The sequence below is a fragment of the Puma concolor genome, chromosome B3, assembly GCF_028749965.1.
Source record: "Puma concolor isolate L17-30 chromosome B3, mPumCon1.1.hap2, whole genome shotgun sequence".
Lineage (NCBI taxonomy): Eukaryota > Metazoa > Chordata > Mammalia > Carnivora > Felidae > Puma > Puma concolor.
This window is the reverse complement of record NC_141672.1, coordinates 67,885,735-67,899,290: the sequence shown is the minus strand read 5'-3', so window position 1 is coordinate 67,899,290 and position 13,556 is coordinate 67,885,735. Positions and strand designations below refer to the sequence as shown.

The 13,556-nt window shown below is 37.3% G+C and overlaps 1 protein-coding gene and 1 non-coding gene across 11 annotated transcripts in view; one reads left to right on the top strand and one right to left on the bottom strand.

Annotated features, from left to right (window-relative positions):
• Nucleotides 1-13,556, bottom strand: part of HECTD1 (HECT domain E3 ubiquitin protein ligase 1) — a 93,781-nt gene that overhangs the window by 49,104 nt on the left and 31,121 nt on the right. For all 10 annotated transcript variants that reach the window (XM_025918556.2, XM_086709975.1, XM_086709972.1 and 7 more), the window contains exons 10-12: nt 12,870-13,044; nt 4,564-4,702; nt 4,205-4,375 (exon numbers count right to left, since the gene is read on the bottom strand). In XM_025918556.2, the coding sequence (XP_025774341.1) occupies nt 4,205-4,375; nt 4,564-4,702; nt 12,870-13,044 (485 nt within the window). The remainder of the gene's footprint in view (nt 1-4,204; nt 4,376-4,563; nt 4,703-12,869; nt 13,045-13,556) is intronic.
• LOC112856712 (small nucleolar RNA SNORA15) lies at nt 8,478-8,617 on the top strand. Its single transcript, XR_003223257.1, has one exon. It is a non-coding gene; the product is annotated as a small nucleolar RNA SNORA15 (small nucleolar RNA).

Here is a 13,556-nt window from a genome sequence, read left to right as displayed (position 1 = left end):
CCCAGAAAATAGAAACAAACAAGGTAATTTCCTTAGGCCCAGACACAAATTTCTTGCTAAGGTGTTAAGAAGAGGGAACAAAGAATCCAGCACTATGAGTTGAGGAAATGGAGATCTGTGTTTGAAGAGGCTAAAAGCAAACAGAATATGTAGAGGATGAGTTCAGGATTAGGGAGCCAAGCAAAAAAGACCTCTAGAAATCCGCAAAGTGATCAGCATGTCTCTAGCAAATATTCTGCAAAGTGATCAGCATGTCTCTAGCCAATACTAAACCACTCATTTCTAGGGGGATACTCCATAAGGTTGGGCAAAGAACAAACGGAAAACTGTAAGCTGAATAATTAATTCCCAGAGATCATACAAGGTGGTCAGAAAGTTTCATTCTAAATCCTGAACAATTTCCAAATTTGATAAAAACTGTAAGCCCACAAAGAAATTTAAACAATCCTGAGCAGGTATGAACACTCACATGTACACACATACACAAACACACCAAGCACAGCAAAGGACAGCAAAGTCAAATTGCTAAAAATCAGTGATAATATCATAAGAACAGCCAGAGTAAGAAAAGATGTTGTGAGAAAAGATTTATGTTATATAACAAGGAACTAAGACAAGAAATGGAACAAATTTCTCAATGGAGACTATGCACATCAGGTGACAAGGGAACATCTCTCAAAGTGCCTGAAAAACAATTAGCCAAAGTCCTTGTGGGCATTGAAAATATCCATCAAAAATGAAGGCCAGGGGTACCTGGGTGGCTCAGGTAGCTAACTGTCCAACTCTTGATTTCGGCTCAGGTAATGATCTCAAGTTTCATGAGTTCGGGGCCTCACACTGAGCTCTGTGCTTGCAGTGTGGTCTGCTTAAGATTCTCTCTCTCCCTCTCTCCCTGCCCCTCCCCTGATTGCTCTCTCTCAAAAACTAAATTAAAAAAAAAAAAAAAAAAGAAGGCCAAATAAAAATGTTTTCAGGGGCGCGTGAGTGGCTCAGTCAGTTAAGCATCTGACTCTTGATTTCAGCTCATGATCTCACAGTAGTAAGATCAAACCCCAAGACCTGCTCAAGCTGGGCGTGGAGACTGTTTAAGATTCTCTCTCCCTCTTCCTCTGCCCCTCTTACACTCATGCTCTCTCTCAAAAAAACTTTCTTCAGACAAATAAAATTTGAGGGAATTTTCTGGGTTGTCTTTTCATTTTCTAAACAATGTACCTTGAAGAAAAGAAATTGAATTATGATAAAGTAACTTACTGATTTTTTTTTTATTCTTTTATAGTATAACCTTTTTTTTTTTTTTTTTTTTTTTAATTTTTAAGTAATCTCCACACCCAAGGTGGGCCATGAATTCACAACCCTGAGATCAAGAGTCAGATGCTTTTTCAACTGACCCAGCCAGGGGCCCCTACGGTATAATCTTTTAACATCCTATTTAAGAAGTCACTGCCAAGCTCAAAGTCAGTAAGAGTTTCTTCCTTTTCCTCTAAAAGTTTTATAATTTTAGCCTGTACATTTCAGTCTATGACTTTTTTTTCTGCCAATTTTTTACGTGGTACCCATGGTAAGGGTCAAACTTTCGTTTTTGTGTGTGTACGTATCCACTTATTCAAGCATCACTTGTTGAAAAGATCATCTTTTCTTCATTGAACTGCCTTAGCACTTTGGTTGAAAATCAACTGACCATGTATGTGTGGGCCATTAACCTATTCCCCCCACCCCGCTGCTAACCTACCTTTTACAGTTAAGACTTGAAATCTGCTGGTAGATGTCCTTCAACTTATTCCTTTTCAATGTTGCTTTGGCTATTCTAGGTCCCTAGAATTCTCATATGTTAGAATTTTCTTGTTAATTTCCACAAAAAGCTGGGCATCTATAACCTTTTTTATAAGTTTTTATTGAAATTCCAGTCAACGAACAGTGTAATATTAGTTTCAAGTGTACAATACAATGATTTAACATTTTCATACATTACCCTGCGCTCATCACAAGTGTACTCCTTAATCCCCATCACCTATTTCACCCAGCCCCCATCCCTCTCCCCTCTAGTCACTATCAGTTTGTTCTCTACAGTTAAGAGTCTGTTTTTTAGTTTGTGTCTTTCTCCATTTCACCCACTCTTTGCTAGTTTGCTTTCTTTCTTAAATTCCACACAAGTGAAATCATATGGTATTTGTAACCTATTTCTTGGATAAAAGAATTCTGGGGGGATCACCTAATATCACCTCATTTTTTTAAGTTTCTTTGTTTATTTTGAGAGAGAGAGAGAGAGAGCACCCAAGCATGTGTGTGGGTGGGGGAGGGGCAGAGAGAGAGGGAGAGAGAGAATCCTAAGCAGGTGCCAGGCTGTCAGCGCAGAGACTAATATGAGGCATGTACCCACAATCCATGAGATCATGACCTAAGGCTGAAATCAAGAGTCAGACGCTTAACCTACTGGGTCACCCAGGCGCCCCCAGGTATCACCTCTTATTTTGTTTTGTTGTTAAATCCCTCAGGTTCCTCAAGTAATTTAGGAATATCTCTATCACTCACCCTCTCAGGATTCTACAATAAAAACCTATACTCTACCATTCTCTCAAAAATATTACCTCTCTGTCACTAATATATAGGAAGCATTCATACATGTTAGGTCTCAGTGCTGGAATCTGTAGAGACAGATAAGGCATATTTTAAATTTGCAATCTAAGGCAAGATTATCAATGGATACTGAAACTCACAGGTATGGAGCACCAGGGTGACTCAGTCAGTTAAGTGTATGACTTTGGCTCAAGTCATGATCTCACCGTTTGTGAGTTCAAGCCCCACATGGGGCTCTTGGCTGTCAGCACAGAGCCAGCTTTGGATCCTCTGTCTCCCTTGTCTCTCTGCCCCTCCCCTGCTTGCATGCTGTCTGCACATGCCTGCTCTCTCTCTCTCAAAAATAAACTTAGAAAGAAAGAAAGAAAGAAAGAAAGAAAGAAAGAAAGAAAGGAAGGAAGGAAGGAAGGAAGGAAGGAAGGAAGGAAGGAAGGAAGGAACTCATGGGTATACATTTAATGAGTAACCATAGATTTACACAGTCTCCCTATAAATAAATTACTTATTAATTACAAAAGGAAAAAGAGTAACTCTGTGATAGAGAAACCAGACAGAGACAAACAACCAAGTGATCCAAGTAACATCATCAGCAAAAAAGCAGACACTGTGTGCCTCTAAGGCACATTATACATTGAGAAAAACGTAAATCCCCTCTGTGGTTTCTCTGCTTAAAACACATAACCTGAATCTAACCACATAGAATCACGAACGCAAAGTAAGGGTCACTGTCCAGATTAACTGGACTGTCCTCTTCACAAATGCCAAGGCTATGAAAGAAAAAGAAAGGCTGGGTTCTTAGGAACATGATAACTAAATGTAATACATGCTCCTGGATTCGATTCTAGACCAGGGGGGAAAACTGCTATTAAGGACAACAGCAAATTTGAATATGGTCTTTGAATTAAATATAGTTTTATATAATATTAAATTTCCTGATTTTGATAACTATACCAGGATTATACAAGAGAACGTCCTGGTTTTTTGGTGAAGTTTTAGGGTGTTAAAAGAGGCACTATGTATCCATGCCCAGTGTAGGATTCAAACTCAAAACTCTGAGATCAACAGCCTCATGTTCTACCAACTAAGGCAGCCAGGTGCCCCTCAAATATTTCTTAAATGTACACATACAGACACACACACACGCACACACACACACACACATAGTGTCTATGCAAAGTTAATAGGGCAAAACGTCAATAATTAGTAAATTTATAAAGAACACTCCAATACCCACAATTTTTTTGTAAGTTTTAAATTTTATCAATGTTTATTTATTTTTTTTTTTTTTAATTTTTTTTTTTCAACGTTTATTTATTTTTGGGACAGAGAGAGACAGAGCATGAACGGGCGAGGGGCAGAGAGAGAGGGAGACACAGAATCGGAAACAGGCTCCAGGCTCTGAGCCATCAGCCCAGAGACCGACGCGGGGCTCGAACTCACGGACCGTGAGATCGTGACCTGGTTGAAGTCGGACGCTTAACTGACTGCGCCACCCAGGCGCCCCTCAATAAGTTTTTTAAAGTACCACTACTTCACACTGCCATTATTTTGCCAAAAGCCATCATAAATTAGAATTAGATTTCCTCAAAGATACCCTATTCCAGATAACCCTGCAATTAAGATCACTCACTTTTTCTGGTTTTGATTCCTCTTCATTCTCATCATCAGAGGAAGGACCTGCCAAAGTTGACACTTTGCTAATTACACCAAGTCTGGCTAGCTGATCCAAAAAAATATCACCACCTTTATCCACCAAATCCCTTATGATCTGCAATGCCAGCAAGTGACCATCATCATCATCCTGGGAGGAAAAAAAAAGAAAATTATGGGAAAATGATAAAAGTAAGTTTAGTTGCCTGAAGTAGACAAATGCAGTTGTTTCTCAGACAAAACAATTTACTGAACTTAAAACAAAAATTAAATTATCTTACTGACCATGTCTAAAGGAAATTAAAGGTACATGACTCTCAAAAAAGATAAAAAGCTCACCTCCTGATCAAGGACGGTTGCAGTGATTTCCACTAGTACTGTAGGCAAATTGTGACCAACATCAGAATCGCAAACTTCTTTTAAGAGTGCTTCAGAGCAAAAATGAATCATTTTTCGAATGAGAGCAAGACTTGCCTTCCTTAAAAAAAAAAAAAAAAAAAAAAGACTTTTAGGAAGCCAGGGTAAGAAGCTAAAATAAAATAAAATGCAACTATACATTAACGAAAACTAAAATATCCAATGGTAAGTTTTATACATTCTGCTAAAAAGTACACTTTAATAAAAGTATATAGGGGCGCCTGGGTGGCTCAGCCGGTTAAGCGTCTGACTTCAGCTTGGGTCATGATCTCATGGTTCGTAAGTTTGAGCCCTGCATCAGGCTCTGTGCTGACAGCTCAGAGCCTGGAGCCTGCTTCCGATTCTGTGTCTCCCTCTCTCTCTGCCCCTCCCTCCCTCTCAATCTCTCTCTCTCTCTCAAATAAACATTAAAAAAATTTTTTTAAAGTATACATAAAAGGGGCGTCTGGGTGGCTCAGTCAGTTGAGCGTCCAACTTCGGCTCTGGTCATGATCTCACGGTTCATGAGTTTGGGCCCCACATCAGGCTCTGTGCTGACAGCTCAGAGCCTAGAGCCTGCTTCCGATTCTGTGTCTCCCTCTCCCTCTGTCCCTCCCCCACACACGCTCTCTCTCTCTCTCTGCTTCTCAAAAATAAATAAAACTAATTAAAAAAAAATTTTTTTTAATAAAAAAAGTATACAAAAAATAATACTAGCACTAGTTTATGTTCACTTTTTTAGGCAATTTCACAAATTTTCTGTTAATAAACTCATTACAACTGAAATTATCTTTAAACTTTCTTAAATGTGCTATTCTATTTTATATTTAACAGCATGGCTATTAACATGTCATGGTAATTTTAGAAAATCAAGTAAAGAATAAGTTGTAACTATCTTAAAATTCCCTATAACCGAAAACACAAGGCTCTAACTTAAAATATCTGGTAATTTATATGGAAATCAATTCTCAAATTAAGCATTTTTGTCCTCTGTCAAATTTAAACTCATGGTCACTATAGTTATGCCTCATATAAATGAAAATAAGAGATTCAAGTAATCCCATGTCCCTAAATATTCCAACTGTTAACAATTCAGCATGCTTCCTTTTCCTTCTCATCCACCGCTTTGCTCAGAACATAGATACTCCATAAAATCACAGAAACTAATCTCAAGGAACCTGTTCTTCTAAAGTAAAATAAATATATATCCACACACTTTTAAATTATAATAGACTAAAAGGAGACTGATCTATTACAGAAAAGACAAAAGTTCCTCTGACACATATTTTCTAAGCATAGAACAAAATCCTAGGCACCAAGCTGTAGATATCATTAATTCTGGGGTAACCTGCACAGGAAAGGATGGAGGGACAAAATTGCTACTAAAGACCATGAAAGCATGTACACAGCTGTATTTCTATAGCATGATGTGCATCCTTACTCTTTCTGGCTGCAATTCCTAAGACCAAACATTCTTCAACTAAAAAAAGTATTTTATTACAAATTCATGTACATTACAGAAAATGGCAGGTCAATGAAGGGCAAACTGCCCTAATAGGATTAGTTCTTTCCAGTTTTTGTTAATGGTTATTTATATTTGGTTGTAAAATAAAAATATTTATATATTGTCTATCTGCCACTATCGCGCTAAGCCATTATAAGCAGAAACCCTTTTATGTATTTTAAAGACACTACACTTCATTTAATCCCTACAACAAACCCTATGAGGTGGGTTTTATTAGCTCAGTTTTACAGATGCATAAGTGAAACAAAGAAAGGTAGGCAAGTGTACTAAGGTCACAGGGCTAATACATACAGAACCTAAACTCAAACTCTTCTGTTAACTAATACACTATAAATAGTATTCAGAACCTAAAATTTTCCTCTCTAACACTATTATATAAATTATGACCATTTAGCTTGCAAGGCTTTTCTATTATAAAGTGCCCTATTTTTGTGGAAAGTTTTATTTCTTCATTGGAAGGATTCTTGGATCTAACGGTCTAAAAACTTTCTTATGCACTGAATGTGTATCAGTACTGAATCCATACTTGGCAAACTGATTTTTAAAAAGGCTATTAAGCAACAACATGTACAGACCTTGAGGGTATTATACTAAATGAAAAAAGCCAGAGAATGACAAACAATGAATGGTATCACACATGTGGAATCAAAAAAAAAAAAAAAAAAAGGGTCAACTCACAGAGATGACAGAGTAGAAAAGTGGTTGCCAGGGACTGAGAGTGAGGAAACTAAGATGAATGAGGTGTGAGGATCTAATGTAAAACATGATGACTATAGGTAATAACACCATGCTACGTAACTGAAATTTGCTGAGAGCAGAACTTAAACATTCTCACACACACACAAAAAGATAAACATGTGATGTGATGGATGTATTAGTTAACAAGATGTGAATCCTTTCACAAGGTATACATATGTCAAATCACCAAGACATATATGCTTTAAAAATCCTACGATTTTATGCCAATTATACCTCCATAATTATACCTAATATTTTTCTGTCAATTTCTTGAACACTTTGCTATGTCTTCAGCTCATTTTAAGAGGCTCTTACGTTTTTACCAAAAACCTCTATGTGTGCTTTGTATAAAAAAACAAAACAAAACAAAACAGTATCCCTTGGTCACAGTTGCTAACAAGTATTTATTTGGATTATGAGTTTATATTGCTGGCACTTTTTTGGCTCTGGGTAATATTGTTTCTCACATGCAGCTTTTTTTGATAGACTAAATTTGAATAACAATCTAAATAAATTTAACATGATAGCACTAACACAAACAAGCTTTGAAAGTCATTCTTCCTATCAAATTCTGATAAACATTCAAGAATATTTTTTCCATAGTTTTTTTAAAAATTTGTTTTAAATTCACCTAGAATTTGGTTAGATATACAGTGTATAGAACTAACCTGATTTTTTTTAAGTCAAAACACAAAAAAGACATTCTTTTATTTTTTTAAGTTTATTTATTTAGGGCAGTGGGAGAGAGAATGCATACGACTAAGCAGGGGAGGAGCAAAGGAGAGAGAAAATCTTAAGGAGGCTCCACATTCAGTGAGGAGCCTAATGTGGGGCTCAATCCCATGACACTGGGATCATAACCTGAGCTGAAATCAAGAGTCAGTTGCTCAACCGAGTGAGCCACCCAGACGCCCCACAAAGTAGACATTCTAATGCCATTTAATAACCCTCCCTTCTCTCAAATGATCTATGAAATCTCCATTATAACACATCCAATTCTTATATATTATTGGCTCAATTTGGGGGGCTAGACTATTGTACTGATTTATAAACTCTTATGCTAGTTATCATAAAGATTTAATTACTGTAAGTTTATACTAGCTGTTCAGATTATTAAAATCTCACACATTCATTCGTCCAGATGAACTTTAAGATCTGTCAAGTTCTAAAACAAACTCTGTAGTTATTTTTAAAACTGCATAATCTCTGAATTAATTTTGGCAGAATTTATATCTTTATAATATTTAATATTTTCATCCAAGAACAATTTCCCCTTTTATTCAACCAAGTCCTACTTTTTTCTCAAAAAAAATTGGATCCTCAAGGATTTCTGAAAAGTAAACTCAATCTTTGTCCAGTTATTGACACTAACTCCAAAGCTGTTTACCAAACCTCTTCAAAATTCTAAGCAGCCTTTCCTTAAAAACAAAGTGTACAGTCCTAGGTCTAATCATAACAAAAATACATAAATAAAATCATTATGTTGTACACTTTTAACTAATACAATTATATCTCCATTAACTGGAGAGAAGAATCTTAGAATACTATCAGGTTTTTACATACTACACCACCATTAAAACTGCCCTCCTAAGAGGCATAGCTGAATATGGTGTTTTTTTCAGTAGTTTACAAAGCCAGACACCATGCAAAAGTAAAGTCTTCTCTTGAAAATGCCTACAATAGATGGTATGCTAAGTTTGTTCATAACATACCATTTTAAAAAAAAATAAAGACAGGGGCGCCTAGATGGCTCAGTCAGTTAAGCACGTGACTCTTGATTTCGGCTCAGGTCATGAGCTCACAGGTCGTTGGATTGAACCCTGCGTCAAGTTCTGTGCTGACAGTGCAGAGCCTGCTTGGGATTCTCTCTCTGCCCTTTTCCCCGACTCATTCTCTCTCTCTCAAAATAAATAAACATTAAAAAAAAGGACAGAAGGAAAGGAGGAAGGAAGGAAGAAAAGAAAGGATATTGCTATCCTGTTTAAAAGCCCTAGGGCGCATGGGTAGCTCAGTTGGTTAAGCGTCTGACTTTGGCTCAGGTCACAATCTCACAGTTTGTGAGTTTGAGCCCCACGTCAGGCTGTGTGCTGACAGCTCAGAGCCTGAAGCCTACTTCAGATTCTGTGTCTCCCTCTCTCTCTCTGCCCCTCCCCTGCTTGCGCACTGTCTCTGTCTCTCTCTCTCTCTCTCAAAAATAAACATTAAAAAATAATAATTAAAAAAAAAAGCCTTTACTAATCTGTCATACGATTTTTATTTCCTAAGCAGACACTGTGTATTACAGAATATTGACAGGTAACAGCTAAAGTCCATACATTGTAGACCCTCCTTTAACAGTATGATCAGAGTACACAGGCTGAGTATTCAACTATTCAACTCTTAAAATGAGGGGCACCTGGGCAGCTCAATTGGTTGCACATCCAACTCTTGATTTCAGCTCAGGTCGTGATCTCACCATTGGTGAGATGGAGCCCCGTGTGGGACTCCACACTAACAGTGCAGAGCCTGCTTGGGCCTCTCTCTTTCTCCATCTCTCTCTCTTTGCCCCTCTCTTGCTCACGTTCTCTCAAAATAAGTAAATAAACTTTAAAATAAATCTTAAAATGAAATGGTAAAAAAATCAGGTTGTAACCTACTCCCCTTTGTTTTTAATTTTTTTAAATAATGCTAAATAATTCTGTAAGTGAACTTTTTTCAAATACCTCTAAAATATTAGGCACTATGCTAAACACTTAATCACATCTAATTTTTTTTCTTTTACCTAAAGAGAATTTAGTGTAATTATCTCCACCTTAGAGATAAATCAATTAAGATGAAAGAAGTTAAGTACTTTGCTCATGGCCACCAATCTAGAAATGGCAATGCTGGCATCTGGACCCACTTTGCACTGACTCCAGAGGCTGAGCTCTTACCTAAAACTTGGGCTTTCTTACTTGCCACAATTAAATGTGTCTATTTATTACCTGGGAGAATTTGGCATCAAATGCACTAAACTAAAATTACATTTAGATAACCTTAAAACATTTAAAAGGGTGACAAAATAAACATCTAATAAAAGAACCCTCTTATATGGTAGCATACTTTATAATTTTCTGATGACCTTAACATGAAGCAATTCTACTCCAAATGTATCAGGATTCTTTTATTATACTGACAGCTAGTCCTCTAAAATTTTCAGGTCAAATTATCTTGTTCAAAAATGAACTTGCTCACTCAAGACAATTCTAAGTTTTATTAAAAAAAAAAAAAAAAGGTGGCCCCACTAACACCTACATCTCTGTAAGCTATTTGGAGAAGAATAAAAACCAAGTACTTCATGTTCACAGTCAATTGTCTTACTGATACTTTTCTCCTACTTAAAGCATGCTGCTTGCAGTTTAATGTCAACTCTTAGGCACTTGATCCTACGAAACTACATGTTCTAAAGACCTCCTTAACTTAAAATGACCAAAATAAAATTCTCAATCATTCAGCCAAAAATTCAGCAGTCATTCTTTACCCTTTTCTTACCCTCATCACTCGTATCAAACTGGTCATCAATCCCTTGGGTCAAACAACCCATCTCTCAACCTTCCGAATTTATTCCCACCAATCCAGCCCCCAAGCAAATGTTTGAAATTCATACACTTCACAGTTCACAATGAACTGTTTAATAGCCTTCTTGCTCTCCCCCAGTCTTTTTCTCCACTGGGCTGCCAGTGTAATCTTTATAAATCACAAAATCAACTGTAACAAATATCCTCACAGGTATTTAATGACCCTTCTTTAACTCTGGAGTAAAGTCCATGCTCATTAGCATGGGCCACAGGGGCCTTCCATAGGTCATAAAGGCTCCTACTTTATATTATTCACTGAGCTATCCAAACATATCACAGTAATCCAAACATACTCCATCGATACTAAAATACTTGCTACTGCTAACAAAGCACACTCACTCATGCACTAAATATTTACTGAGTTACCTACTAAGTATCAAACCCTATTCTATACCTCCTTGTCTTTGCAGCAGTACACAGGGCTAGCTCTCATGGAGTTTACTTTAGAGGGAAGGCAATAAAACAAACAAAAGTCAAAGAAGAGCAAGATTTCAGACACTGAAAGCTCTATGAGGACTGCAAAACATCATAATTTACGTGAAATGTGTCCTAGGGATAAATTTAAATTAGGTGGATAAATACCAGTGGACAAAACATTTGAACTGAGACCTAAATGATATGAAGCAACAGACCATTCAAAAGACCCGAGGACAGGGGTGCCGGGGCAGCTCAGTCAGTTAAGCGTGTGACTTTGGCTAAGGTCATAAGCTCAGAGTTCGTGGGTTGAGCCCCACATCAGCTGACAGCTGACAATGTGGAGCCTGCTTGGGATTCTCCCTCTCTCCCTCTCTCTGCTCCTCCTTGACTTGTGCACTCTATCTCAAAATAAATAAAACTTAAAAAGTTCAACTGCACACAGGCAACATGCTATATATGAAAAAATTAGCTGAAGTACAGGTATTAAATCCTGAAAAAAGTTAACAGTTTATTGTACTTTATTTTACTTAACAATCTAGGAAGTTTGCAGCTATCAGCAGTTCCAGTGCAATTACAGGTGCAACTGGGAATTCAGGGATCTCTGTGGAGCTGTTAGTATAGCGAATCTTATACATAAAATACATGTATACTTTTGATAGCATATGTGAGGGGATCTCTCTAAAACTGACTTCATTCTAAAACTGACTTCATCTCTCAACATGGCTTTTATTGTTCCAGATGTTTGTTTTTTTTTTTTTTCCCCAACGTTTTTTTATTTTTTTGGGGACAGAGAGAGACAGAGCATGAACGGGGGAGGGGCAGAGAGAGAGGGAGACACAGAATCGGAAACAGGCTCCAGGCTCTGAGCCATCAGCCCAGAGCCTGACGCGGGGCTCGAACTCCCGGACTGCGAGATTGTGACCTGGCTGAAGTCGGATGCTTAACCGACTGCGCCACCCAGGTGCCCCAATTGTTCCAGATGTTAATGCATGTTCTCTTTTTACAATAAATTCATGACCGTAAGATATCAATTTGACATACATGGTTTCAGTGCCTTCATAGGCACCATGGGTTTTCTCTTCTCCATCCATTATATTCTTAGGAAATTCTAATTTACTTCCACAGGAACTTTAGCAGTTTCTCATCAGCCCTGCAGCCACTGCATAAGGTCCCCACACCACCACAGCCTCTACTCCAGGGCTGCTCCACCATGACCAGCTACCTGTTGCCAAGGGTCTAAATCTCACTTTTTTTTTTTTTAATGTTTTATTTATTTAGAGAGAGTGCATGGGGAAGGGGCAGTGAGAGGAGGATAGAGGATCTGAAGCCGGCTCTGCACTGACAGCAGCAAGCCTAATGTGGGGCTCAAACTCACAAACCGCGGGATCATGACCTGAGCTGAAGTCAGATGCTCAACCGACTAAGCTACTCAGGTGCCCCTAAATCTCACTTCTGCATTAAAATTTTCTCCAATTTGCACAGCCTGATTAGCTGTTAAGTCATCTATATTCCCAGAGAACTCTGATGGTATGTCTAATCTCTCACTACTCTGTATTATTACTCACATCATCCTCACTAAACTGCAAGGGTACAGTGAACAAAAGCCAAGTCCCATTTATTTGGGTAACTCTTCCAATAACCATCTCACACTGCCTCTACCTAAAAGGCCTCCATAAAGCTCAATAAATGTTTGCTGTACTTACCAAAATTTCTCTAGAGTTGATATTCAGAAAGCTACAAAAACTCTTAGGAATCTAGTCTTCTTCACTTTCTAAACTCCTTAAGTCAGATCATCAGAAGAAAAGATTTAACTCTCCAATCAAATTTCCAACCTAACTTCTTATGAAATCTAAAAATCTAACTTATGATACCTTTTCAATATTAAAATAAAGTTCAATCCTTTTGGAAGAGGAAATAAATAGTGTACAAATTGCATAATTTAACTAGTAAACACAAATACTATGAATAACTACCTTATTGAAGGCAGCATAGTTTGCTGAAATGTCTGTGCAAACACTGGCAATAATCTTTTCAAGTATATAGGTGCCATTTCCGGATCTCCTTTTGGCTCATTACATTCTTCTTCATCTTTATTTGTATCTTTCTTTTTCTTATCATCTCCTTTATTAACTGGACACATCCAATCACCTGCAGATATTATTCAATAAATAAACTTTTGGAAACTTTTTCTCTCAATGAAAAAAAAAAACATTAAGATGAATGTACCCAATTTCAAACTATAATTATCCCTAATTAACAATATTAAATTGAAATTAAGATACTGTATCTATCAAAGGTATTTGTAAGAATACTACTGTTCCAATTTTTTTGTATATATGCTGCCAAAGCAAGCACATGAATACTAAAGAACATTAGTCACACCAATAAACTGAATCTCAACTTAAGGAAATAATTTTGGATATTCCACTTGATTCCAGAAATTATCTCATAAAGACTCTGCATTCATCTACTCAGTGAAAACTTGAAAATGTGGTCAAAGTACTTCAGCTACACAATCCCCAACTATTCTTTACGACATTCCCATGCCCCTTAAACTTTTGATTTTGTCATTCTGGAATCACGCACCCACAGTCTCAAAGTACACTAAATAGCACACTATTAAAGGTTTATCAAATGTGAAAGTGTATGTACATAATTAT